At 44.2% G+C, this 27,914-nt stretch overlaps 2 protein-coding genes across 2 annotated transcripts in view; one reads left to right on the forward strand and one right to left on the reverse strand.

Annotated features, from left to right (window-relative positions):
* ZBTB8OS (zinc finger and BTB domain containing 8 opposite strand) overlaps positions 1 to 18,633 on the forward strand; it is a 47,769-nt gene extending 29,136 nt beyond the window's left edge. Inside the window, exon 4 of the transcript XR_007496751.1 lies at positions 18,618 to 18,633. The gene's annotated coding sequence lies outside the window, so the exon portion shown is untranslated. The remainder of the gene's footprint in view (positions 1 to 18,617) is intronic.
* On the reverse strand, positions 18,325 to 23,732 carry ZBTB8A (zinc finger and BTB domain containing 8A). The gene is made up of 3 exons (XM_049774844.1): positions 22,913 to 23,732; positions 19,296 to 19,465; positions 18,325 to 18,881 (listed from the first exon to the last, which is right to left on the reverse strand). Exons 1-3 carry the CDS (start codon positions 23,730 to 23,732, stop codon positions 18,555 to 18,557), a joined length of 1,317 nt encoding a protein of 438 aa, XP_049630801.1. The 3' UTR covers positions 18,325 to 18,554.
* Between the last annotated feature and the right edge of the window lie 4,182 nt (positions 23,733 to 27,914).

Raw genomic sequence — 27,914 nt, forward strand, 5'->3', positions numbered from 1 at the left:
GTCAAACTCAGTTGACCACAACCTGCTGAGCATCCCAGACCTATAATTTTAATTATCTTCATAAATCAATACCATAAACACTAACACTATTGTAACTGTGCTACCTGAACTAAGATAAATAATAAAAATTTTTTTCATTGATCAAAAAACATTTGCCTTAGTTATTCATTTCTACCCAGGAAGTTTTCAGATGATCTGAATTTTTCAAAGGAATTTTGTTCGTTTGTTTGTTTGTTTTTGGGTCACACTCGGCATCGCTCAGGGGTTACTCCTGGCTCTATGCTCAGAAATCGTTCCTGTTCCTGGACAGGATCCGAACTGATGACCTTCTGCATGAAAGGCAAACGCCTTACCCTCCATGCTATCTCTCCAGCCCCCAATTTTTTTTTTTTGGTTTGTTTTTGTTTTGGGGCCACACCCGGCGTTGCTCAGGGATTACTCCTGGCTGTCTGCTCAGAAATAGCTCCTGGCAGGCACGGGGGGGGGGGGGGGGGGGGGGGGGGGGACCATATGGGACACCGGGATTCGAACCAACCACCTTAGGTCCTGGATCGGCTGCTTGCAAGGCAAACGCCGCTGTGCTATCTCTCCGGGCCCTCCAAATATTTTTTAAGGAAATATTTTCTTTTTTTTTTTCTTTGTGTGTGTGTGTGTGTTTTGGGCCACACCCAGTGGCACTCAGGAGTTACTCCTGGCTCTGCACTCAGAAATTGCTCCTGGCCCAGGGGACCATATGGAATGCCGGGGATCGAACCCGCATCCATCTGGGTAAGCCACGTGCTAGGCAAATGCCCTGCCATTCCAGCCCTTAATTTTTTTTTTTTTTTTGGTTTTTGACCCATACCTGGTGATGCTTAGGGGCCATTCCTGGCTACTTGCTCAGAAATCACTCCTGGCTTTAGGGACCATCTGGGACACCGGGTGGTGGGGATTGATCCGTGGTCTGTTCTAGACTAATGTGGGCAAGGCAAATGTCTTACTGCTTGCACCACCGTTCTGGCCCCTTAATATTTTCTTTTTAAAATAAGTGTTTGGGGCCAGAGTGATAGTACAGTGGGTAGGGCATTTGCCTTGCATATGGCTGATCCAGGATTGGCCTGGGTTCAATTCCCCGGCATCCCATATGGTCCCCTGAGCATACAGGAGTGATTTCTGAGCGCAGAGCCAGGAATAACACCTGAAACAGTTGGGTGTGACCCAACCCCAAATAAGTGTTTATTTGTGACCTTTTCTCTTATGACTGAAGTTTTCACTCTTAGAATTTGTAGAGAGAAAGATAAATATCAGGTATGGTACCTTTTGTGCATGGCTAATCCTCAGGTTCAATCCCAGGCACCATCTAGGGCCACCAGGAGTAAGCCCTGAGCACTGCTATGTGTGGTCCATCAATAGACAAAATAATTTATAAAGTTTGTACTCTAATTTCCATGAGAAAAGATTGCTTTGTTCTAAGTATATTTTCTAAGCATTGCATTGTTTTACTCTGAGTAAAAGGAAAGTAAGTTAAATAAAGTCTAGGTCAAAAGTCAGTGGTTTGGGTGCCAGATAGAATACAGTAGCTGGAAGGCATTTGCCTTGCATATGGCTGACCTGGATTCTATCCCTGGCATCACATATTGTCCTCAAGTCCCACAAGGAGTGATTCCTGAGAACAGCCAGGAATGGCTAAGAAAAAAAATTTTTTTAAAGAGCTGATGTGGGACCGGAGAGATAGCACAGTGGTAGGGTGTTTGCACTGTACTCGGCCAATCCCAGACCCAGGTTTAATTACCGGCATCTCATATGGTCCCCCAGCCTGCCAGGAGCGATTTCTCAGCACAGAGCCAGGAGTGACCCCTGAGCGATGCTGGGTGTGACCCCCCCACCAAAAAAAAATCATGTAGGATGCTGGGGATAAAATCAGGTCATTTGTGTGCAAGGAAAATACCCTACCTACTTACTACTCTGGCCCCAATAATTTTTATTTTTATGACAACTTATATTGTAGTATAATTTGCATACAATTGGTTTAAAGTCTTGTGTAATGTTTTCCATATAAGTAGCTATGTAATTATCACTATCACCAATTTTAAGACATTTATATTCAATTCCTTCTAGGTCCAAAGCTCTCTATAGATATGTATTTTGCTTGTTTGGAGACCAAACCCAGCAGCGCTCAGAGCTTCTGTCTCTGCTCAGAAATCGCTCCTGGCAGGCTCAGGGGACCATATGGAACACCAGGGTCAGCTGTGTACAAGGCAAATGCCCTACCAATTGTCCTATCGCTCTGGCCCTAGATCTGTATTTTGTTTTGTGGGAAACCACACTCAGTGGTGGCCAGGGCTTACTCCTGGAGGGGATTGGGAGACTATAGGTGGTGCAGATCAAGCCGTGGTGTGGTGTGGTGTGGACCTTACCACTGTACTATCTCCAGTCCATATAGATCTTTATTATTTTTTTTGCTTGAAGTAGTATTTAGCTTTTATTCAGTATGGCAATTTGGCAATGGATCATATATTGAAATTTCCTTTTACTTTACACAGGCCTTGGTAGTTATCTTTTTATAGGATTCTGACCTTTAATGCTGTGCAGAAGATTTCTAATATCAGTGAAATTTTTCCTCTTATAATATACTTAACACATAATCTATTTGATGCTTAAATTTGTGAATTTTTTTGTTTGTTTTTTGTTTTTGAGTCACACCCAGCCATGCTCAGGGGTTACTCCTGGCTCTACACTCAGAAATCGCTCCTGGCAAGCTCAGGGGACCATATGGGATGCCGGGATTTGAACCACCGTCCTCTGCATGCAAGGTAAAACATCTTACCTTCATGCTATCACTCTGGCCCCAAATTTGTGAATATTTTCTTGGCATTAAATTTTTTTGTGGGGAGAAGTTTGGGTCACCCAGTGATGCTCAGGGTTTACTCCTGGCTATGCACTCAGAAATCGCTCCTGGCTCAGGAGACCATATGGGATGCCAGGGATCAAACCCAGGTCTGTCCTGGGTCTGCCGTGTGCAAGGCAAACGCCCTCTTGAGGTGCAATCGCTCCAGCCCCAGACATTAAATCTTAATGATTCAAAGAGACAATTGAGGTAAGTCTACCATGTAAAATACTGTAGTGATTTTTTTGTTGTTTTTGGGTCACACTCAGCAGTGCTCAGGGGTTACTCCTGGCTCTATGCTCAGAAATTGCCCCTGGCAGGCACGGGGGACCATATGGGATGCCAGGATTCAAACCACCATCCTTCTGCAAGGAAGGCATGCGCTTTACCTCCAGGCTATTTCTCCGGCCCCTGTAGTGATTTTTTTGAACATAATGTGCCATTTTATTTTGTAGAATCAGTTGTTGTTGTTATTTTTATTATTATTATTATTACTATTATCATTTGGCAACATTCAGGGGTTATTCCTGGCTCTGTGCTCAGAAATTGCTCCTGGCAGGCTCAGGGAACCATCTGGAGTGCCAGGAATCGAATCCACATCCGTTCTGGGTCAGCTGAATGCAAGGCAAATGCCCTACGGCTTTGCTATCTCTCCAGCCACTTATTTTTTATTTTATTTTTTTATTATTTTTAGATACTTTTGTTTGTTTTTTGTTTTTTGGGGCCACACCTAGTGGTGCTCAAAGGTTACTCCTGGCTCTGTGCTCAGAAATTGTTTCTGCCAGGTTTGGAAGACCACATGGGGTATTGGGTATCAAATCATGGTTCTATGCAGGTCAGCCACATATAAAGCAAATGCCTTACCACTGTTCTATCTCTCCGGCCCCTTTCTTTCTTTTTTTTTAATTGATTTTGGGGTCAGATCCATTGGTGCTCTGGTGCTAATCAGAAATCACTCCTGGCAGGCTTGGGGGACCATATGGGATGCCAGGGATAGAACCTGGGTAGGCTGGGTGCAAGGCAAGCATTCTATCCAATATCTCTGGCTCCAAATTGGGATGTTTTTAGTACTACTGAAAGCTCTCTTAGAAGTGAAATTTTGGGCTCATTCAATCTCTTAAACCTCTGTTTTACTTACTGGATCCTCAGTTTTGATGAAATATTTAGACACAAATGAAACGTGTGATTATGGTGCTGCATAAAGTTCTTTAAGCATATATAATCACAGTTTCCCTTTTAAGTTAAGCCTCTTAAGAAACAAGGGAACTCGGTCCCAAGGGTTATCCCTGACCCACCTACTCAGGGTCCCAGTAAGTGGGTTTCCACGAGGAGCAGTTTAAAGGAGACTCCAGGCTTCCCCGTTCCTACAGAGGGCGGGGAGGGGACTGGTGGACTTCTGGCTTCCAGCAGTTAGGAAGCAAACGCCTCTGGGGGAGTTGGAAGCTTCAGCAGGCAACAAGGGGACAACATGGCCCCTTGTGGTAGGCTTTTCGGCCAAGCTTAGAGGAAGATGCAGCCTCGGCTGCCCCCCACAGCCTTCTCTCTCCTTCCTCCCAGTCCCCAGGGTTACCCCTGACTCAGGGTCCCAGCAAGTGGGTTCCAGCGAGGAGCAGTTTAAAGGAGACCCCAGGCTTCCCCATTCCTGCACGGTCAGGGAAGGGACTGGTGAACTTCCAGCTTCCAGCAATTAGGAAGCAAACGCCTCTCTGGGAGTTGGAAGCTTCAGCAGGCAACACGGGGACGACATGGCTCCATGTGCTCTTCGCTCTTTATGAAGCAGATTAATCCTCTTATATAGTGACAATTTTGCCCACTGGTTTTTTTTGTTTTTTGTTTTTTTGTTTTTGTTTTTGTTTTTGTTTTTTTTTTTTGCTTTTTCCCCTTTGAGATCTGTTTTATAAGCAATACTGGTAGAAGAGTTTCTCTGTGTAGAATTCATGTTTGAACCAAGTTACGGGGAATGTTAGACTTGATCTGTCTGTCCCAGATGCACCAACAATATCTTGTGTCATTGTTTCTCTTTTGCATAGGCACATTAAAATGGAAAAATAATACATATGCAAACAATTTCTTATTTAATAGAGATGGGAACACAAATTTGGTAATGCAGTTAGGCCTTATACCCTGAACATTGGCATAATGATTTGGCTTAGGCCTCAGAAGAATGGGCATTGCCATTCACCCCTAAACAATGGATACCATCTATGGAAACAACCACAATTGTCTATAACATTGCCAGGATGCAAACCTCTACCATGGAAGACCTACTACTGCTCTGGCATTGACTTACTCCAAAGAGTGCTCCAACACCCAGATGACTCAGCAACAACCTGTTTGCAGGGCAGATTGCTCTACATCTAATGGTGCTGAAACTAGAGGATGCTCTGATCAGCCTGACTTCAATGAAAGAAATGTATAGAATCCAGAATTTTTAAATATAGGAACCTGATACCAACAAAAGCTAAAGTGTGAAAAAAATTTCACCGGGACCACGAAGAATGACTCGGGTTGGACAGACTGGTATGCCTGGAGCTCAGAGTCGGTCTTATGCCAATAAACTTCTGGGGTGAGGCCTTCTTGTAATCATTTAAGGATTTTAAATCATGTAAGGATTTTTTTTCTCGTTTTCCTCATATTTTTCTGGGCCTATGCAAACAATGGTGATTGCCACTATCACACCTTTACTATTGAATTTTTTTTAACACTTATCCTTTAAGAAAAAAAAAGTTTACTGAATTAAAAACAAATAACTGGGAGCCGGCGAGGTGGCGCTAGAGGTAAGGTGTCTGCCTTGCAAGCGCTAGCCAAGGAAGGACCGCAGTTCGATACCCCAGCATCCCATATGGTCCCCCCAAGCCAGGGGCAATTTCTGAGCGCTTAGCCAGGAGTAACCTCTGAGCATCAAACGGGTGTGGCCAGATTCTATGTTTTTGATATCTGTCCATACCACCTTTGCCCTCCAACTCCCTGCACTGCTTGAACTTGCTCTCTATATCAGTTCCCTGCACACAGCTATTTTCTGGCTTTCTGTACTGACCAACTCTCCCTTCATGTGTAGAGGTCCTTTTTATTCTCTTAAAGCATGACTCAGAATGTTTAATTGCAAAGGTTAGGTGCTGGAATTAAACAGCAAGTATTATCTATTTTAAAATAAACATGAGGGTCCATAGATAATAATACAGGACTAAGGCTGCATACAGCCAGCACTTTGCACACGTTTTAATCTGACACTACACATGGTCCCCTGATCACCATAGTTATGCCAGGTCACAACAAGGAGTAGCTCCTGAGGACAACAAGTGTGATTCAAATCCCTCTCTACTCCACTCTACCAAAAAACATGAGGCAGGGATGTACCTCAGCAGTACAAGACTTGCCTTGCATGGATGAGGCCCACGGTTCGATCCTCATCTCTGGGGGAAAAAGAGAAACTGAATGTTTTATTGTCCCTAGATAGTTTATGTGCTGAGTCCCATCTAGAACTTGAGGTAGAAGAGGCTGCAAGTGGAGTAAGATCATTGTTGGATGACTAAATGGGGGGGGGGGAGAGATACTATTTTGCCAGCTGCATTTCAATCCCTAATAGCACATATGTTCCCCAGAAAATCCATCAGGAATCAACCCAAAATTTTGTATTGCTCAAAATCCAAAGAAAGAAATCTAATTTTGTTTTTAAATTAATTTAAAAAGAGTTTTTTTTTATTGTTTTGGTTTTTGTTTTTGAGACAAAGTGCTCATGTACTGGGTACCAGGACTGAACCTGGATTGGCTGTTTGCAAGGATACCTTGCCTACTGTACTATGATTCTAGCTCCCCAAAGAAATCTCATGTTAGAGCAGGATTCCATCTCCCAGTACTCCATATGGTCCCCTGAGCCTTCCAGGAACCTGAGCACAGAGGTATGCCCAAAACCAGGTATGTCCCACCAAACCAAAACTAGCCAAAAACTTAATAACATCTCAACTGAATCCTTTTCTAGTATGACATTTAATTTGAATAAGAATTTTTTTTGGGGGGGGCCATACCTGGCAGTGCTCAGGGGTTACTCCTGGCTGTCTGCTCAGAAATAACTCCTGGCAGGCACGGGGGGAGAGGGGGACCATATGGGACACCAGGATTCGAACCAACCACCTTTGGTCCTGGATCGGCTGTTCGCAAGGCAAATGCCATTGTGCTATCTCTCCAGTCCCAAATAAGAATTTTTAATGCAATGCTCTGATCATATTCTGATGTGTAGCAATCAAGCACTTTGGAGAGTGCTCTGCTTCCTTTTCAAAAATAAAAAACATTAAAGCTTGCAAAATTGCAGGATATAATATTTCAGTTATGTGTTCTTAATATAGTTCTTTAATGGTCTGAATTACTGAGTGAATTTCCAAAATGCATTTCCCATAATCAAATAAAACACAAATGCATTCCAAAGTAAAAAGGGGTTATTTTAAGACTTCCCACTGATTGAGAATATTCATATTATTTGTCCCTAACAGATGTGCTAGATATAGGAGTATACATAGTAACTTGAAGTTTCAGAAAAATTACTCTTTATTTTTCTGTAATTAGAAATTTGTGTGCATATGAGTATGTACACTTGAGTTTGAAACTAGGGTCTCCCTGACTCTGGGCAAGATGTATTTTTCAAATTTTAAATTTTCCCTTAACAAAATAGCTGATAACAATTGAGTAGTGGGCAGAAAGGTTAGATGGTTTATTTATTGTTTTGTTTTTAGGGCACTCCTGGAAGGGGACTATCTGGAGTGCTAGAGATCAAACAGGATTAGCTGCATGCAAGGCAAACACCATATTGTTGTGTTACCACTCCAGCCCTAGAGTAAATGGTTTAACTGTCCACTGCCCAACTCTAACATCTTTCTGGAGAACTGAGGAAAACCTAGGGTTTCCTAGGGAAATCTTACAAATAAAAACACCGGAGGGTAGGGAGTGTACAGAATCATCAGTGTGCAAGGCACACTGATCAGACGCCTGTCTGCCTTGCACACTGATGATTCTGTTTTGGTCCCCAGCAACAAGTGGTCCCCTGAGCACTGCCAAGAGTGGCGTCTGAGCACTTCATTGTACCCTGCACAAAAAAATAAAAATTGTGGGGGCTGGAGTGATGGCGCAGCGGTAGAGGGTTTGCCTTGCATGCAGCTGACCCAGGATGGACCACTATTTGATCCCCCACGCCAAGAGTGATTTCTTTTCTTTCTTTCTTTTTTTTTTTTTAATTGTTTTTGTTTTTGGGTCACACCTGGCAGTGCTCAGGAATTACTCCTGGCTCTACACTCAAAATCGCTCCTGACAGGCTTGGGGGACCATATGGGATGCCGGGATTCGAACCACCATCCTTCTGCATGCGAGGCAAATGCCTTACCTCCATGCTATCTCTCCAGCTCCAAGCCAGGAGTGATTTCTGAGTGCATAGCCAGGAGTAACCCCTGAGCATCACTCAGTGTGCCCCCTCCAAAAAAATTGTGGCCAGTGGGATATAGTACAGCAGGTCAGGCACTTGCCTTGTATATGGTCAACCTAGGTTTGATACTCAGCATCCTACTTGGTCCCTGAGCACTGTCAGGAGTGATTCCTGAGAGCAGTCAAGAGTAATCCATGGGCCCGGAGAGATAGCACAGCAGCGTTTGCCTTGCAAGCAGCCGATCCAGGACCTAAGGTGGTTGGTTCGAATCCCGGTGTCCCATATGGTCCCCCGTGCCTGCCAGGAGCTATTTCTGAGCAGACAGCCAGGAGTAACCCCTGAGCAACGCTGGGTGTGGCCCAAAAACAAACAAACAAAAAAAAGACAAAAAGAGTAATCCATGAGGGCTGGACTGATAGCACAGTGGTAGAGCATTTGCCTTACATGCTGCTGACCCAGGACAGACACAGGTTTGATCCCTAGTATTCCATATGGCCCTCAAAGCCCTCAAGGAGCAATTTCTTTTTCAATTTTTTTCTTTTTCTTTTTATTTAATAGAGGGGCCTAATGCATATCCAAGGCATCTAAGGGAACGGATGAAGTCGTGTGTGTGTGTGTGTGTGTGTGTGTGTGTGTGTGTATGTGTGTGTGTGTGTGTGTGTGTGTGTGAGAGAGAGAGAGAGAGAGAGAGAGAGAGAGAGAGAGAGAGAGAGAGAGAGAGAGAGAGAGAGACTGATAGTGCTGAGTGCTGGTTCATGGAGCAATTTCTGAGTGCAGAGCCAGGAGTAACCCCTGAGTGCCGTCAGGAGTCACCCAAAAACCAAAAAAAAAAAAAGAAAAAAGAAAAAAACAGTAATTCATGAGCATTATTAGGTATGGCCCCAAAACAAAATCAATCAATTTAATTAAATAAAAAACTACTGGGACACTCTTAGAGATCAGGAATGAACTCAATTGTTGAGCAAATACTCATCATGTAGGAGGTACCAGGTTCAATCACTAACATCAAAAACATTCAAAAATATCACTACTTACTGGGGAGATAGTTCAATGTATGCTGGAATGCATGCATTACATGCAGGAGGAACTGATTTGATCTCCATCTCCATTGAATGCCCCCTTCTCACCAATGGAAGCACTCCTTACTTCCACTGATCTAGCAGTAGCACACCACCACCACCACCACCATCACTGCTGCATGTGAACCCTCCAATAAATAAAAACTAGGCAGGAGAAACAATTCAGGGGGTAAGGTACATGCCTTGCATGCAGCTGGCTCCCTGAACATTGAATATTGTCCCCAGAGCTGTGCTGGAGTCACTCCCAAGCATAGCCAGGAGCAGTGGCTTGAGCACTGCAGTCCAAAAACAACAAAGATGAAATCCACATGATTTTTGAATACCATCAATTTGAATCAATTTGAACTATCAGCTATTAAATACTTCTATTTGACTAAGCATTTTTTGGGGAATTTCACCTGATGTTACTCAGTCTTGGAGGTGGGGAGTAGAACCTTGCAGTACAAGCTGTTGAACCCAGACTTTTGGCGTGCAAAGCTTGTATGCCACCCCTACACCATTTGAGCCATCTCTGGCCCATTGTGACACTCCTCTCCCCATTGTACGGGCAATGAGCCCAAATTTTATGCATGTCAGATGTGTATTTTGCTGCTGAACAACATCTCCAGACCCAGACTGTATTTGTAAAAGCTTTAAAGTCATTCTTGTGTGCAAGAATAGTTGAGAGAACTATTGGTGTAGGCAGAAATGTCCCACTTTTAATCTAATGGATGAATAAATTACATTTATTTTTAGGGGGAGATAGTGCTGGGAATCGAATTCCAAGGTTTCACATATTCCCAGCAACTGTTTTCAGAAACATTAGAATGGGCTTGTACTTAGAAATCTCAAATAGGCAAAAGGTAAGAATTTTACATATATTTTACAAACTATTCAATTTAATAGTGTTTGCAAATAAGTTGATCAGACTCAAAGGTAAAGAAGTGTTCAGCTATTTACCTGCTCACTGGTTTCTATTTCAAAGTGATGAAGTATTTGGGGTGATAGCAAGAATATAACAGGCCTTGCACTTGGGTGACTTGAATTTGATCCCAGTACCACATGAGGTCCCCTGAGCCCCACCAGGAGTGACCCTAGAGTAGAGATCCAGGAATAAGACCTAAGCATCGCTGCGTGAGGTTTTGCCTACCCCCTTTTTACCCCCCATTTTTATATTATTTATTTATTTATTTATTTAAAATTTGATTATTCAGGGGCCAGAGAGATAGCACAGCCATAAGGCACTTGCCTTGAAGCAGCTGATCCAGGATGGACAGTGGTTCGAATCTCAGCATCCCATATGGTCCCCAGTGCCTTCCAGGAGCAATTTTTGAGCAAAGAGCCAGGAGTAACCCCTAAGCACTGCTGGGTGTGACCCAAAAACTAAAAAATAAATAAAAAATTAGGCTATCTCTTCGGCCCCAGGTCTCAGTGATTTATCTCTGCTTTATAAATTATAGTAATAACAATACATTTAAATATAAAATAACTTAGAAATTTTCATTCATAGTATAAATTTGGTCCTCCAATACTTATTTTATTTATTTATTTTTTTGGTCTTCGGGCCACACCAGATGGAGCTCAGGGGTTACTCCTGGCTACGCGCTCAGAAATCGCTCCTGGCATGGTGGACCATGTAGGATGCCTGGTATCGAACTGTGGTCCTTCCTGGGTCAGCTACATGCAAGGCAAACGCCCTATCGCTGTGCTATCTCTCTGGCCCCCAATACCTACTCTTTTTTTGTTTTGCTTTTTTTTGGGTCACACCCAGCAGCGATTAGGGGTTACTCCTGGCTCTTTGCTCAGAAAGTGCTCCTGGCAGGCACGGGGGACCTTATGGGATGCCAGGCTTCGAACCACTGTTCTTCCTGGATCAGCTGCATGCAAGGCAAACACCTTACCCAACTTGTGCTATCTCTCCAGCTTCGAATATCTACTCTTATCACCCTTTGCACTTAAACATATCTTAGGTACAGTATTTTAAGTGATTTTTCCATAATATTGATTTTAGAAATATATATACATAATACATATATATGAAACTAATGAATGGAAATTTCATTGTTTTAACATGATTCGGCAAAATAAAGAATTGAGTTCTGAACTCAAATATTGCAACACAATTCTTTTCATTTATTAAGCAGAAACTTAGCCACGCAAAAGCAGTAATTATGAGAGCTAGAGCAATAATACAGTTATTTGCTTTGCACACAGCCAACCACGGTTTATTCCCCAGCACCCCCTATGGTCCTGAGCCCTGCTACGAGTGATTCCTGAGCACAGAGCCAAGAGTAAGCCCTGAGCATCGTGGGTGTGGCCCAAAAGCAAACAAAAAAATTGGTTCTTCTACATTAAAACTTATATAGCGGGCCCGGAGAGATAGCACAGTGGCATTTGCCTTGCAAGCAGCCGATCAAGGACCAAAGGTGGTTGGTTTGAATCCCGGTGTCCCATATCCCCGTGCCTGCCAGGAGCTATTTCTGAGCAGACAGCCAGGAGTAACCCTTGAGCACCGCCGGGTGTGGGCCCCCCCAAAAAAAAAAAACTTACATAGCTATAAATTTTACTAAACATTAATAAACACTGTGTACTGAAGTGTAATTTGCTATTCTAGCAGACCCTGCTGTTACTTGGCATAATGAAGAACAACTATAATTTTTTTTATTTTTTGGTTTTTGGGCCACACTCAACCTTGCTCAGGGGTTACTCCTGGCTATCTGCTCAGAAATAGCTCCTGGCAGGCACAGGAGACCATATGGGATGCCGGGATTCGAACCAACATCCTTAGGTCCTGGGTCGACTGCTTGCAAGGAAAATGCCGCTGTGCTATCTCTCCAATCCCACAACTATAATATTTTAAAGGAATTGTAAAAGTTACCAGTACCAAGGTTTTTAGGGCTGAACTTGAAGCTTTGCGCCTATGTCTGGGCTGAAGTTCTCAAGATATTATAAAAGCAGCTCTGGGGGCTGGAGAGATAGCATGGAGATAAGGCGTTTGTCTGGCATGCAGAAGGTTGATGGTTCGAATCCCGGCATCCCATATGGTCCCCCGAGCCTGCTATGAGTGATTTCTGAGCATAGAGCCAGGAGTAACCCCTGAGCGCTGCCTGGTGTGACCCAACAATAAAAAAACAAACAAACAAAAAAAAAAAGCAGCTCTGATTTTAAGAGTTTTCTATTAAATGTTATATTTCTTGACGGCCAGAGCACAAGCAATAGGGTGTCTGCCTTCACGAGGCCAATCCCAGATGAACCCTGGTTTGATTCCCAGCATCCCATAAGAGCTCCCAAGACTGCCAGGAGCAATTTCTGAGCGCAGAGGAGTAACCCCTGAGCACTGCCAGATGTGACCCAACCCCTCTCCCCAAATTACATTTCTCAATGAATGAATTTATTGGCAGAAGTTTTCTTAGATTAAATATTTCAATTGTTGATCAGTATTTTGTTCCCTCTGAAAACTAGCTAGATCCAGTTGTAGACTTTATTTTTTGCAAAGATTCAACCCATTAGACATGGTGGGGGGTAGCAGTCACCACACCCTGTGAGGCTCAGTGGTTACTCCAGACTCTGTAATCAGGAGTCACTCCTGGCAGTGCTCAGGGGACCGACCATAGGGAATTGGAGATAGAACCTGGGTCAGCCACATGCAAGGCAAGCACCTTACCTGCTGTACTATCTCTCTGGCCCCTAACCAAATACTTTTAAGATTAGAAGTTATTCAGAAATTAACAATATTTCTGTAAGAATAAACCTTGAGGAAACCAACTCCCATTTTTAAACTAGTCATTTTTAAAACCATGGCATAAATCCCATTTTAATAAATGATACGTTTCCCCACACTTAAAAACCGAAATAATTTCATTTCTTTAAAACTATTAGTAGAGTTTCACTCTAGAAAGATCTCTAAAATTTTAGACATATATGATTGAGTTATGCTGCTTTACTTTATACTACAATGATAGCATGGCTGTGCTATCTAGATTGGAAAATTGCAGAGCTCTCTTATGGGGACTTCTTGGTGTTCATCACAAAAGTCTGGGGTCCGTGGAATAGCACAGTGGGTAGAACATTTGCCTTGCAAATGTCTGAACTGGGTTCAATCCCCGGCATCACATATGGTCCCCATTGAGTAATTTCTGAGCAGAGAATCAGGAGTAGTAACCCCTGGACACTGCTGGATTGACTCTCCTCCCCCAAAAAAGTCATGATTTCTGAAAAGATGAGTTATTTTGCTTGTTTGTTTTTGTTTTAATTTGGGGCTATACCTGGAAGCACTCAGAAATCACTCCTGGCAGGCTCAGGGAACCAAATGGGCTGCTGGAGATTGAACCTGGGTCAGCCGTGTGCAATGCAAACGCCCTACCCATTGTGCTATCGCTCTAGCCCCAAAAGGTAAGTTCTTTACAAGAGATGCTGACGTGTATTCTGGGCCTCTGCTATTCACACTGATGTGTGTAATATTTGTGCACAGGTAATAGTGTGAAAAAGCATTTAGATCAGATTAGAGCCACACTCTCAGCTTTCTCCCACCATATTCCTTGTTCATCTCCCTGTCCTCCAGTTGGCTCCCTTAGACTTGTGCTGCAGCCCTTCAGTCATGATTTTCACAGGCTTCAAGGAAGCACTAGCCTCACACATCAGTGAATCTACATGCCAGCACTTCTTTTTTCCTTTTGACTACCGATCATTAAAATTTAGATTATTTTTTATAGTTTTTAGTGGGGGGATGGGAGAGAAAACACCTGCAGTGTACTCTGGGCCACTGCTGGCTCTGTCTGAGATATCCCCTGGCAAGGCTCAGGAAACCATCTGAGGTGCCAGGGACTGGATCAGCTAGGTGCAAGGCAAGTGCCCTACCTGCTATATTATTGCTCCAGCCCCAGATAATGCTTCTGAAATGTATTGGCATCATTCTAGTGAGATACAGAAGGACAATGTTTCCTCCTACATGGAGGAGTTTTAATTGTTGAAAATTCCATTTTGGGAACAGATGGGGAAACTAAAGTGAGTGCATACCACCAGCCACAAAGCAACTGGAAATTTTGCCATTAGGAACATTGGAAAACCTTCCAAATTCAGCACCACTAAAAATAATACTTTCATCTATTTATAAAGTTTTATAAAGAAATACAAAAATAGGGGCCAGAGAAATAGCATAGAGCTAAGTAAGGCATTTGCCTTGCATGTAGGACAGTGGTTTGAATCCCGGCATCCCATATGGTCCCCCAAGCCTGCTGGGGGCAATTTCTGAGTGTAGAGCCAGGAGTAGGTCCTGAGCGCTGTGGGGTGTGGACCCACCCCCAAAAAACAAAAAACAAAAAAATTGTGGTCAGGGAAATCACTAATTATATTCTTCAGATAAAATAATATAAAGATATATTATCTTGAGAATGTCACTGTTTTAAAACAATACATCTTGGAGCCAAACAACAATAATTCAGTGGATAGAGTGTTTGCCTTATATGCAGCTGACCTGGGTTTGATCCTCAGCTTCCCATATGGTGCAAAGTCCCTCCAGGAGCTGGCTCTACGCATAGAGCCAGGAATCAGTACAGAGCACCACTAGTGTGGCCCCAAAATGAAAAACAGAAAACTCAACCATGCATCATGCACCATACAAAATACATAGAAACTTTTGGGACATTGTGTTTTTCTATTTGTTTGTTTTTTGTTTTTGGGCCACACACTATGACGCTCAGGAGTTACTACTGGCTATGTGCTCAGAAATTGCTCCTGGCTTGGGAGACCATATGGGACTCTGGGGGATCTAACAGCAGTCTGTTCTAGGTTAGTGTATGCAAGGCAGACGCCCTACTGCTTACACCACTGCTCCAGCCCCCATCCCTTTTTAAACTTTATTGATTGGTTTCTGGGTCACACCCAGTGCGCCCAGGGGACACTCCTGTCTCTGCACTCACCCCTGGCAGGCTGGGCAACCATGTGGGATGCCTAGAGTTGAACCAGGTCCCTCCCTGGTTGGCCGCATGCAAGGCAAATGCCCTACCACTGTGCTATCTCTCTGGCCCCATGTTGAGACACTTCTGTTTGAAGATAGGTCCCAAAAAAGAAAACTAAGGGAGGGCACTTACCTTGCACTGTTTGAAGAAATCCAGTTCAGGTATTTTACCTTTTCGTTTGTTTGCTTGTGTTTGGTTTTGGGCCACACCCAACTGTGCTTAGGGATCATTCCTGGAGGGTTTTGGGGGACCGTATGGGATGCTAGGGATAGAACTTGAATTGGCCACATGCAAAACAGATGCCCTAACTGCTGTACTGTATTTCTGGCCCAGATATTACATACTAATGAAGATGGAACAATTTTTCTTTCCACTTGCTAATTTTGATAGGTGTGTTTTTTCGCTTGTTTTTTTTGGCCACACCTGGTGGATCCAGCTCAGGGGACTATATGGGATGTCAAGGATTGATCTGGTCTGTCCCAGGTTGACCACATGTGTGCAAGGCAAATGCTCTACCACTGTGCTATCACTCTAGTCCTGGTAGTTGTATTTTTATATTTATTGGTAAGGTTTGATTTTAGTTGTTTGCCAGGTAATGAGACATACAAGGAGAAACAGTTGAAAGGGGATTCCTTGAAATCAAAAGCCTGTTCAGTCACAGGCTTTTTGTCCACAACAAATTTCCTCATTTGTACATAGACAGTACTTACCTTGATGATTAAGCAAGAAATGTGAGAATAATGTAACAATATGTAAAAGATAAATTAATTCTTAAAAACTGGTAGGAATATCTAACATTTTTTCAGTTTGATTTTTTTGGCCACACTCAACAGTGTTCAGGTTTATTCCTGGCTCTGCACACAGGAATCACACCTGGTGGTGCTCAGGGACCCTATGGGATGCAGGAATTGAACAAAATGTCCTACCCACTATACTATTGCTTCAGCTCCTATCTAATTTTCTTAATCTTGTTTTGTTTCCCTTATAGGAAGAAAGATAATTATATTGAAACTACAACTGCACTGACTTTTAGGCAGTATTAATTTTGTGCTTTAAGAAAATGTATATGGGCCCGGAGAGATAGCACAGCGGTGTTTGCCTTGCAAGCAGCCAATCCAGGACCTAAAGGTGGTTGGTTCAAATCCCGGTGTCCCATATGGTCCCCCGTGCCTGCCAGGAGCTATTTCTGAGCAGACAGCCAGGAGCATCATCGGGTGTGGCCCAAAAAACCAAAAAAAAAAAAAAATGATATATGGGGCCAGAGCACATGGGGTGGGATGTTTGCCTTGCATGTGGCCAACCTAGGTTCGATTCCCAACATCCCATATGGACACCTGAGTCTGCCAGGAATATCTCCTAAGCACATCTGGGTGTAGCCCAAAACAACAACAACAACAACAAAAAAGAAGACAAAGATAATAAAATGGTGAGAGATAGCACAGCGGTAAGACGTTTGCCTTGCATGCAGAAGGATGGTGGTTCGAATCCCGGCATCCCATATGGTTCCCGGAGCCTGCCTGGGGCAATTTCTGAGTGTAGAGCCAGGAGTAGCCCCTGAGCACTGCCGGGTGTGACCCAAAAACAAAAAACAAACAAACAAAAAAAAAAGATAGGGGCCAGTGAGGTGGCACTAGAGGTTAAGGTGTCTGCCATGCAAGCGCTAGCCAAGGAAGGACCGTGGTTCGATTTCCCGGCATCCCATATGGTCCTCCCAAGCCAGGGGCGATTTCTGAGCGCTTAGCCAGGAGTAACCCCTGATCATCAAATGGGTGTGGCTCAAAAAAACAAGAAAAAGGTAATAAAATGATCTATGAAGACTGGAGAGATTATAGAGCAGGTAGGGCACTTACCTTGCACACAGCTAAAGCAAATTCAATCGCTGGTATCCCATATGATCTCTTGAGCCTCCCAAGAGCAAATTCTGAGCACCCCCAGCTGTGGCCCAAATTCTACCTACCCAACAACAAAAAATGATGTGTATATGTAATAGTTAGTCTCAATTTTATATATGGGACCATATGGAATGCCAGGGATCAAACCCAGGTCTGTCCTGGATCAGCCTCATGCAAACACCCTACCATTGTGCTATCGCTCCAGCCCCCACATATGAAATATTTTATCTGTCTTCTGGCATAATCCTAAAATCCTTTAGGGGCAGAGATAGTAGAGTGGGTAGGGTATTTGCCTTGCATGTGGTGAACTCAGGTTTATTCCATATGGTCCCTACGTGTGGTCCAAAAACCAAAAATAAGAAAATAATAATCCTAAACATCTAGGATGTTAGATTTTTCTTTATGTATTTATTTTTGGTTTTTGGACCACACCAGTGACAATCAGGGGTTACTCCTGGATATGCGCTCAGAAATTGCTCCTGGCTTGGGGGACCACGTGAGACACCAGGATTCGAACCCAGGTCCGTTCTGGGCAGCCGTGTGCAAGGCAAATGCCCTACCACTATGCTATAGCTCCGGCCTCCAGGATATTAAACTTGATTAAAGTTTGTTTTAGAAATGAAGTTCATTTAACAACATTTGTTTGTTTGTTTGTTTGTTTGTCTTTTGGGTCACACTCAGCAGTGCTCAGAGGTCACTCCTGGCTCTGTGCTCAGAAATTGATCCTGGTAGGCACGGGGGGACCATATGGGATGCTGGGATTCGAACCACCATCCATCCTGAATCAGCTGCGTGCAAGGCAAACACATTACCCACTGTGCTATCTCTCCAGTCCTGTTTCTTTTGAGTGGGGGGATCACACCTGGCAGTGCTCAGCGGTTACTCCTGGCTCTGCAATCAGAAGTTGCTTCTGGCAGGCTGGTTGCTAGACCCTTAAATGTGCTCTTACCTCATTCCTGTGAAATTTCAATACTGGTGGTTTATGTATTTTTGAAACACTTTGAAATCACTTTACAAGAAATCTGATTGTGTAGCTTTATTTAAAATATTTCCTTTGAAAAAAGTTTGCTAAGTAGAATTTCCAATATTAAAAGAAAAAAAGTATCTCTGTAACAGAAGCAAGAGGAATAACTGTCCCTCTATCATGCCAACTTGGGCTATGTCTTTCTTTCCAGTGCAGCAACATATTTTAGGGCAACACAGTTCAGAATAGGCACAAAGGCCTGTTCAGAAAGCATGCAAATTATGGCAGGTCAGTACTCTGCAGTCCAGAGGATAAAAGTGTTAACCTGGCTCTGACCATGGAAAGACAGAGATGCAGGAAGTCACACTAAGTTGCAGATGTGCCAGTTCTGTGGATTCACATGACAGCTACCTAATGTTGGGCTTTATTTCCTTTTCTTCTTCGCTATCATCAACCTGTTGTATGACCAGATCAGCAGACCCATCCTCAACAATCTCCACGTATGATTTATGCTCATCTTCACTCATGTGCCATCTAGAATCCTTGTCTCCATCTGGCGGGGACAGAAGACGATGCTCAGCTTCCAAGTCCATGGGGAGGCTGTCAATGCCGACCTCAGCAAGACACTCATTGCAGAGTCTGTAGCGCCGGGTGCCTTCCTGCACCACTTGCCCTGTTAGATCTGTCACATGGCGCTTGCATTTCCTGCAGATTAGTTTGAAAGCCTGGTGAATCTGTGGAGATTTGATAATGAAAATAAATTATTTTCCCTTCCTATATAGTGATTGGGGGGAGAGGATTGGGCCACACCTGGCAGTACTCAAGGATTACTCCTGGATCTGTGCTAAGAAATTACTCCTGGGAGGCTCGGGGGACCATATGGGATGCAAAGAAAACACCCTACTTTCTGTACTATTGTTCTGGCCCCTACACATATTTTATAAGTAAGATGAAGGGTCAGAGAGATAGTATAAGGTAAGGTGCTTGCCTTGCATGCAGCTGACCTGGATTTAATTTCTGAAATCCATATTGTCTCCCAAGCTCTCCAGAAGTGATCCCTGAGCACAAAACCAGGAATAAGCGCTGAGCATCACCAGGTATGGTCCAAAACCAAAAAAAAAAGTAAAATGATGAAATCAAATACATACTGTTCGAAAGTGACTACTAAGATGGTCTAGCCTGCTGAATCTTTTCCCACAAGCTTGACAAGGGTAGGGCCTTTCTCCCGTGTGACAGCGAAGGTGGCGCTTGAGGTCAGCTTTCCTTTTCACCACATGTGTGCAGTATGGGCACTTGAACCGCATCTGGGACAGATCATCTGTCAGGAGACAGTAGTAGGAAATCACTGGTGAGTTCACATATTCTGACAACAAAATTTCATTTTCTATTTTATTTTAATTTTGGGCCACCCCTGGTGATGCTTAGGGGTTACTCCTGGCTAGGCCCTCAGAAATTGCTCCTGGCGTGGGGGACCATATGGGATGCTGGGGGATTGAACTGTGGTCTGTTCTAGGTCAGACGCATGCAAGGTAAAAACACCTTACTGCTGCGCCACTGCTCTGACCCCATAATCTCACTTTTCATTTTAAAATGTGTATTCAAGGGCCTGGAGAGATAGAACAGCCTTGCAAGCAGCCGATCCAGGACCTAACGTGGTTGGTTCGAATCCTGGTGTCCCATATGGTCCCCCGTGCCTGCCAGGAGCTATTTCTGAGCAGACAGCCAGGAGTAACCCCTGAGCACCGCTGGGTGTGACCCAAAAACCAAAAAAAAAAAAAAAAAAAAAATGTGTATTCAAATATTTCTTGTGACTGAAGGTATATTTTATCAATTGCTCTGGTTGTTCCTTATTGAAATTAGAATTAAATAACCTAGAATGATAGGGACAAGAAAAATAGTTCAATAGGCTGAGCCCAAACTTTGGATAAGGGAATCTAGGTTTAAACACTGGGCCCACATGCCCCCGAGCACTGCCTAGAGTGATACCCACCAACATAGACCTGGGAGTAGCCCCTGAGCACTACTGGATGCAAACCCCAAAACAAAAATAACTCAAATTATAAAAGCACAATGCTAAAACAAAAGACTTCTTTTGTGCTTTGTGTGTGTTTATGTTAATTTTATTTTTGTGGTAGAGAGGGTAGTGTCCTCAGCAGTGTTGGGGATCATCACACCCAACAGTGCCAATAAGTCCATGTGGTCCAGGAATTTTGAAACCTGGGTTAGGACATGGTAGGCTCACTCTCTAGTCCCTTGAGCGACCTCACCAGCTCCTTCCTATAATGATTTTAAAATGTTAACTGGGCAGTGATGCAATAGGATAGTGAGCAGGGCGTTTGCCTTGCTGACCTGTGTTATGATCTTTGAGTGGGACATCAGGAGTAAGCGCTGAGCACAGTTGGGTATGACCCAAAAGAAACAAAGGGAAAAGAAAGTAATGAAGTAACAAAGGGAACAGGGTGGTGGGGTGCGGAGTGGTGCTGAAGGTTGATGAGCCTGTTCTGAATGCAGAGGTCCTGGCACCACACTTCCCTGAGACCAGTGAGGAGTAACTCCTAAGCACTCATCTAGTAATAGCCTGAGTGTCTCCGGATGTAACACCCTTTCACTCCAAAATAAAGCAACAAAGGACCAGGAAGATAGCTTAAAAGGATAGTATTCGGGGCCGGAGAGATAGCATAGGGTAAGGCATTTGCCTTTCATGTAGAAGGTCAGTGGTTCGAACGACATCCCATATGATCCCCTGAGCATGCCAGGAGTGATTTCTGAGCGTAGAGCCAGGAGGAACCCCTGAGTACTGCTGGGTGTGAACCAAAAAACAAAACAAAAAAAAACCAAACCAAACAAATAAAAAGGATAGTATACACACTTAGCATGATGTAGGCCTGGGTTCAATCTCCTGCCCTGCATGGTTTCCAAGTTTGCCAGAAGCAAATGCCAAATAATGTACCTGAAGTATCCGCTGAGCAAAGCAAGGTGTGGTCCCAAACTCCAAAATAGTCATAGTATGATGATGATGATGATGATGATGATGTGCAATAAAGATTTCCCATAATTTCTCTATTATCTCTACCTTGGTTAATAGAGCATAGCATAACCTCTAGTAATTTGTATATGATAAATATGTTGTTTTTTGGGCCATTCCCAACAGTGCTCAGGACATACTACTCCTGGAAGAATTTGGGAGTCAATATGTGGTGCCAGCTACTGACCTAGGTCAGCTGCATGCCAGGTAAGAGTACACCCATTATACTATCTCTCTAGCCTCTACGTAACTTTTCATTCCCCCTTTGGCCCACACTTGGCTGTACTCAGGGCTTATTCCTGGCTCTACGTTCAAGGATCACTTTTTGCAGTGCTCAGCAGATTGTATGTGGTACCACAGATGAAACCCAGGTTGTCCATATGCAGGGCAAGTGCCCTACCAGCTGTACTATCTCTTCAGCTCTACTTAACTTTTCTGAATAAAAATATACCCTCTGAGTAAAGTCTCAGAGAGGAAAAAAAAAATCTAAACTATTCAAGAGGCCAGATAGATAGATAGTACAGGGATTCTGATACTTGCCTTGCCAATCCTGGTTCAACCCTGGCACTGAGCACAACTGGATATGGCCCAAACCTTCCCTTAAAAACCAAACAAAGAGGGCCGGAGAGATAGCATGGAGGTAGGGTGTTTGCCTTGCATGCAGAAGGATTAATAGTAATTTTTTTTTTTTTTTTTGGTTTTTGGGCCACACCCGGTAACGCTCAGGGGTTACTCCTGGCTATGTGCTCAGAAGTTGCTCCTGGCTTGGGGGACCATATGGGACACCGGGGGATCGAACCGCGGTCCGCCCAAGGCTAGCGCAGGCAAGGCAGGCACCTTACCTTTAGCGCCACCGCCCGGCCCCGATTAATAGTAATTTAAATACCCACAGACTAGTTTGTAAAATCATGGATTCTGACCCTTCAAAATCTAGTGTTTGCTGGTCATTAAATTTATCAATTTTGGGCTGCAGTGGTAGCACAGTGGTAAGGTGTTTGCCTTGCATGTGGCTGACCCAGGATGGATGCAGGTTCAATCCCTGGCATCTCATATAGTCCTTGAGGCAGGAGCGATTTCTGAGAGCAGAGCCAGGAGTAACCTCTAAATGCCACCATGTATGGCCCTAACCCCCGCAAAATGATAAATTTATCAATTTAAATAATTTTTCTCCTTACATTGCTGGGGGAACATGTGGTACTCCAGATGGAATCAGGCCTCCTGCATGCAAGCCTGTTGAGCCATCTCTCTTGCCCAACAAGTCTGACTTAAAAAAGTCTGTGCCTGAGTGATAGCACACTGGATAGGGCACTTGCCTTGCATGTAAGTGACCTAGGTTTGATTCCCATCAGCCTTCCAAGAGTAATTTCTGAGTGTAGAGCCAGTAATAACCCTGAGTGCCACCAGATGTGGCCCCAAAACTAAACCAAGGGGCCGGAGAAATAGTATGAAGGTAGGGCGCTTGCCTTGCATGCAAAAGGATGGGGGTTTGAATCCCGGCGTCCCATATGGTCCCCTGAGCCTGCCAGGAGCGATTTCTGAGCTTAGAGCCAGGAGTAACCCCTGAGCGCTGCTGGGTATGACTCTCCCCCCCCAAAAAAAAAACCAAAACAAGCAAACAAACAAAAAAAATCACTTGGTTCTACTGCCTAAGATTCTTAAGACAAGGGCAAGTAGAAAGAGAATTGATGTATGTAGGAGTCTTTGAACCTGACTATGGGAGCTGATTCTCCTCGGAGGTACCTGAAAAGCTTTTGGATATGCCATCAGCTCCTTGACCATACTGACAGTCCATAGGAGCAGAGTCCATTTCCAAATCAATTTGTTCTTGTTCGTCAGAATGGGAAACGTGGCTAGAAGAATCAGATGTCTGTACTTCCCGTTTATTAGACCTATAATGAGTAACTTCCGAAGGTTTTGAGAGCCTCAGATGTTTTGACTTCTTAATGGAATCTTTTCTCTGTTCATGCTTTGCCAAAGTTTGTTGTGTATTCCTTTGGGAATTTGGATGATAACTATATTTACTCCAAGACTTCCCACTTACTCCACCTGTTCCTTGATCTGGGTTTAGATGGGAATGCGGAGAGCTGCTTTCTTCTTGCCAACCACTACTATAAAAAGAACGTTCTAAACCATTCGAATTGGCATCTTTATCTGAGAGACTGAAATAGCGATCCTTTTCTTTCTCACTAATGTCTAATGAGGATTTGATGAAGGTCTTACACACATTGATGACATCAGTCATCTGCAGGAAGCTAGCAGCAGACATCACTTCTATCACATTCTGACCAGTAAGAGAGAGTTTGCCAGAATAGACAAAGTCCAGTATAACGGTAAAAGTGTCTGGGGAGAAAGCCTGAAAAGTAGCTGTTGTTGGCTGGCTCGTCTCCTTTGAGTTCTGGGAGAGGAACATTTTAAAGTATCCACTACTAGCAAATAGCACATTTCGGTGTGCTTTGAAGACTTGGTCTTCCACTAGAATACTGCAATCACAAAACACATCTTGCCTACGCTGTTCATTCAGTTGTTGCAAGAGATGAGACTGATGAGAGGAAATCTCCATTCTAAAGAGAAAAAGATAAGTGGTTATCAAAAAGACGGGACATTGCTTTACTAGAAGCAGTCAATGAAAGTAATGATCAGAAATCCTCTACCTTTTCTCCATTAAAAACATTTTTGATGGTAGGGGCCAAGCAATAGCACAGCAGGTAGGGCATTTGCCTTGTATGCAGCAGACCCAGGTTCAATCCCCCAGGATCCCATATAGTCCCCAGAGCCTGCCAGGATTCCTGAACGCAGAGCCAAGAGTAACCCCTGAGAGCCACCAGGTATTCCCGCCCCCCCCCGAAAAAAAACTTTCTGGGGCTGGAGAGATGGCACAACGATGGGGCGTTTGCCTTGCATGTGGCTGACCTAGGATGGACCTGGGTTCTATCTCCAGCATCCCATATGGTCCCCCAAGCCAGGAGCCATTTCTGAGTGAATAGCCAGGAGTAACCCAAAAACCAAAACCAAAACAAACAAACAAACAAAAAAATCCTCAAACACCAAAGAGAATAGATTTCAGGGTATTAAACAAGTTTGATTCTTGCTCTCACAAAGTACCCAACAAAAGGGGGGTCTCAGACAAGAAAAAATACTCATGAAATATAAAATGACAAAAGAAGGAGTGTGCTATGAACAGTCCTAAAGAGTAAACTACTCTAGACAGAGATAGAAAGGGCAGGGAGGGGCCAGAGCGGTGGCGCAAGCGGTAAGGCTAGTCTAGGATGGACCACAGTTCAATCCTCCGGTGTCCCATATGTCCCCCAAGCCAGGAGCAATTTCTGAGCATGGGATGTTGAGAATCAAACCATATGGGATGTTGAGAATCAAACACGAGTCCATCCCAGGTCAGCCATGTACAAGGCAAATGCCCTACCGATGTTCTATCTCTCCAGCCCCAGGGAAGACCTCTTAGAAGTAACAAGTAAGGGGGCCGGAGAGATAGTATGGAGGTAAGGCATTTGCCTTTCATGCAGAAGGTTATCGGTTTGAATCCTGGCGTCCCATATGGTCCCCTGTGCCTGCCAGGAGCAATTTCTGAGCATGGAGCCAGGAGTAACCCCTGAGCACTGCCGGGTGTGACCCAAAAACCACAAAAAAAGAAAAAAAAAAAAAGAAGTAACAAGTAAGCAGAGATTTGAGAAATGAAGTGTGTTAGTCAGGTGAAGACCGAAAGATTTCTGGTTTCAGCAACATGGTGACACAGAGAGGGGCTTCATAAATATTTTCCACTCTCAATCCCTTTCCCCCAGTATATAGATATATAGAATAAGTGTACAAACCAGACATTAAATAATAATCAGTCATAAAGAAATTTATTTTAACATTTTCTTTCTTTTTTTTTCGGTTTTTGGGTTATACCCGACAGTGATCAGGGGTTATTCCTGGCTCTGCACTCAGAAATCTCTTCTAGCAGGCTGGGAGGGAGAGGAAGGGATTTGAACCACCATTCATCTGCATGCAAGGCAAATGCCTTATCTCCATGCTATCTCTCCGGCCCAAGAAATTTATTTTAAAATAAACTTCTTTTGTTTTTGTTATTTTTTTGGGTTTTGGGTCACATCCAGTGGCTCTCAGGGGTTACTCCTGGCTCTGTGCTCAGAAATCGCTCCTGGCAGGCTTGGGGGACCATATGGGATGTTGAGGATTGAACCTGGGTCTGTCCTGGGTCTGCCCTGTACAAGGCAAACACCCTACCATTGTACTATCACTCTGGCTCCTAAAATAAACTTTTTTGAGGGAGCCATACCCAGTGGTACTTAGGACTTACTCTAAGCTCTGAGTTCATGACTCATACCTGGAAGGCTACAGGGATGATATGGGGTGATGAGGATTAAACCTGTCAGTCACATATAAGCAAGGACCTTCTCCACTGTACTATCATTCAGACCCCTAAAATAAACTTTTTCTTTTTTTTGGGCCACACCCGTTTGACGCTCAGGAGTTACTCCTGGCTATGTGCTCAGAAATTGCCCCTGGCTTGGGGGGACCATATGGGACGCCGGGGGATCGAACCGTGGTCTATCCTACGCTAGCGCTTGCAAGGCAGACACCTTACCTCTAGCGCCACCTTCCCAGCCCCTAAAATAAACTTTTAATATTTTATTTTGCAATCTCTACATTCAGTCACATACTCAGGCACATCATTTATAAAATGAGTCTAGAAAGTGCTTAAACTTTCTGCTACAAATCTCTAGAAAATGATTGTTTACATACAGCCAAAACTTTATACATGTGTGGCTAGATTTGCAAGAAAAATGAAGTAATATGCAGATGCCAGCAGAGAAGAGGGAATCAATTACAGATGCAGGTTTTGATCAATAACAGAAGTTAGAATCTCCAAGGAGGCAATTTTCAAGAACAGGGATAGGAAACTGCCTGGAAACTGGATAGGAAACTGACAGGAAACTGCCTGTCAGCCCAAGGAAAAGGGAAGATTTGCCTTAGCATGGTTTTGGTAAGGAAACAAAGGCCGCTAGTGAGATCATCAAAGCTATGATTATGTCTTGTAAGAATCTAGAGTCCAGGGGCCGGGCGGTGGCGCTGGAGGTAAGGTGCCTGCCTTGCCTGCGCTAGCCTAGGACGGACCGCGGTTTGATCCCCCGGCGTCCCATATGGTCCCCCAAGAAGCCAGGAGCAACTTCTGAGCGCATAGCCAGGAGTAACCCCTGAGCGTCACAGGGCGTGGCCCAAAAACCAAAAAAAAAAAAAAAAAAGAATCTAGAGTCCAAATATACTTTATGAGTTAGGTGTGCAAAATGCCACATGAACACTGTCAAGGGAGGCGGCTCTGAGAACCTCAGGCAGGTTGGATATAAGCTCTGCTGGAACCTGAGACCAAAATCATTCTCCTCTTCATCCAAAGGCATCGACTCCTCCTTTAAAAACAATCAAGGTAGGAATAGCACATCGGTAGGGCGTTTGCCTTGCAAGTGGCCGAACCAGGACCAAAGGTGGTTCTAATCCCAGCATCCCATATGGTCCCCTGTGCCTGCCATGAGCTATTTCTGAGCAGATAATTAGGATTAACCCCTGAGCACCGCCAGCTGTGACCCCCCCAAAAAATAATCAAGGTGGGGAGGGAGGTATAAAGTGACAGTATAGTGGGTAGGAAACTTGCTTTGCACACAGCAGGCCCAGGTTTTCTCTGGTACCCATATGGTTTCCTAAGCCCCACAAGTAGTGATCCCTGAGCACAGAGCCAGGAATAAGCAATATGCACTACTGGGTGTGATCCCCAAAACAAATTCATTTTTTTTGTTTTTTGGCCACACCCAACAGCGCTCAGGGGTTACTCCTGGCTGTGTGCTCAGAAATCCCTCCTGGCTTGGGGAACCATATGGGACGCTGGGGATCGAACTAAGGTCCGTCCTGGGTCAGCCGCGTGCAAGGCAAACACCCTACCACTGTGCTATCACTCCGGCCCCCATCCAGGATTTCTTTTTTTTGTTTGTTTGGTTTTTGTTTTTTGGGCCACACCCGGTGACACTCAGGGGTTACTCCTGGCTATGCGCTCAGAAGTCGCTCCTGGCTTGGGGGACCATATGGGACGCCGGGGGATCGAACCGCGGTCCGTCCAAGGATAGCGCAGGCAAGGCAGGCACCTTACCTCTAGCGCCACCGCCCGGCCCCAAAAATGTGATTACTTCAATCATTTTTAATTCACTTTTAAGTATCTGCAATTTTTTTTTTTTTGGTTTGTTTGGGCCACACCTGGCGGTGCTCAGTGGTTACTCCAGGCTGTCTGCTCAGAAATAGCTCCTGGCAGGCACAGGGGACCATATGGGACACCGGGATTCGAACCAACCACCTTTGGTCCTGGATCAGCTGCTTGCAAGGCAAACACCGCTGTGCTATCTCTCCGGGTCCTTTGTGAAATATTGGGGCCACACCATGTGGTGGGATCAAGGGAAGGAGTGGGGATAGGGAGTTAGTTGCTACCAGCAGGGCTCAGGGGAACCATGCAGTTTTGTTGGGGATTAAACCCAAGCATGTGAACCATTTTGCTCAGCTCTGTCATCTTCTTAGCTTGAGAATCACCCACAATTTGAATTTAAAATTGTATTCTTTATGATGCTTTCTTTTGGGAAATAGATATTAAGGCTGGAGAGATAGTTCAGTGGATAGGGCACTTGCCTTGCACATGGCTGACCTGGGTTCAATTCCCAGCATCCCATATGGTCTCCAAACCCACCAGGAA

The sequence above is a fragment of the Suncus etruscus genome, chromosome 6 (assembly GCF_024139225.1).
Source record: "Suncus etruscus isolate mSunEtr1 chromosome 6, mSunEtr1.pri.cur, whole genome shotgun sequence".
Lineage (NCBI taxonomy): Eukaryota > Metazoa > Chordata > Mammalia > Eulipotyphla > Soricidae > Suncus > Suncus etruscus.

What these genes read in the sequence shown, in the direction of transcription:
- ZBTB8A (XM_049774844.1), bottom strand. Translation starts at nt 23,732, where the DNA reads ATGGAGATTTCCTCTCATCAGTCTCATCTCTTGCAACAACTGAATGAA. An exon ending in CATATCCAAAAGCTTTTCAG is followed by an intron (nt 19,466 to 22,912) that starts GTACCTCCGAGG and finishes GTCTCCTGACAG; the next exon opens with ATGATCTGTCCCAGATGCGG. An exon ending in TTAGTAGTCACTTTCGAACA is followed by an intron (nt 18,882 to 19,295) that starts GTATGTATTTGA and finishes AAATCTCCACAG; the next exon opens with ATTCACCAGGCTTTCAAACT.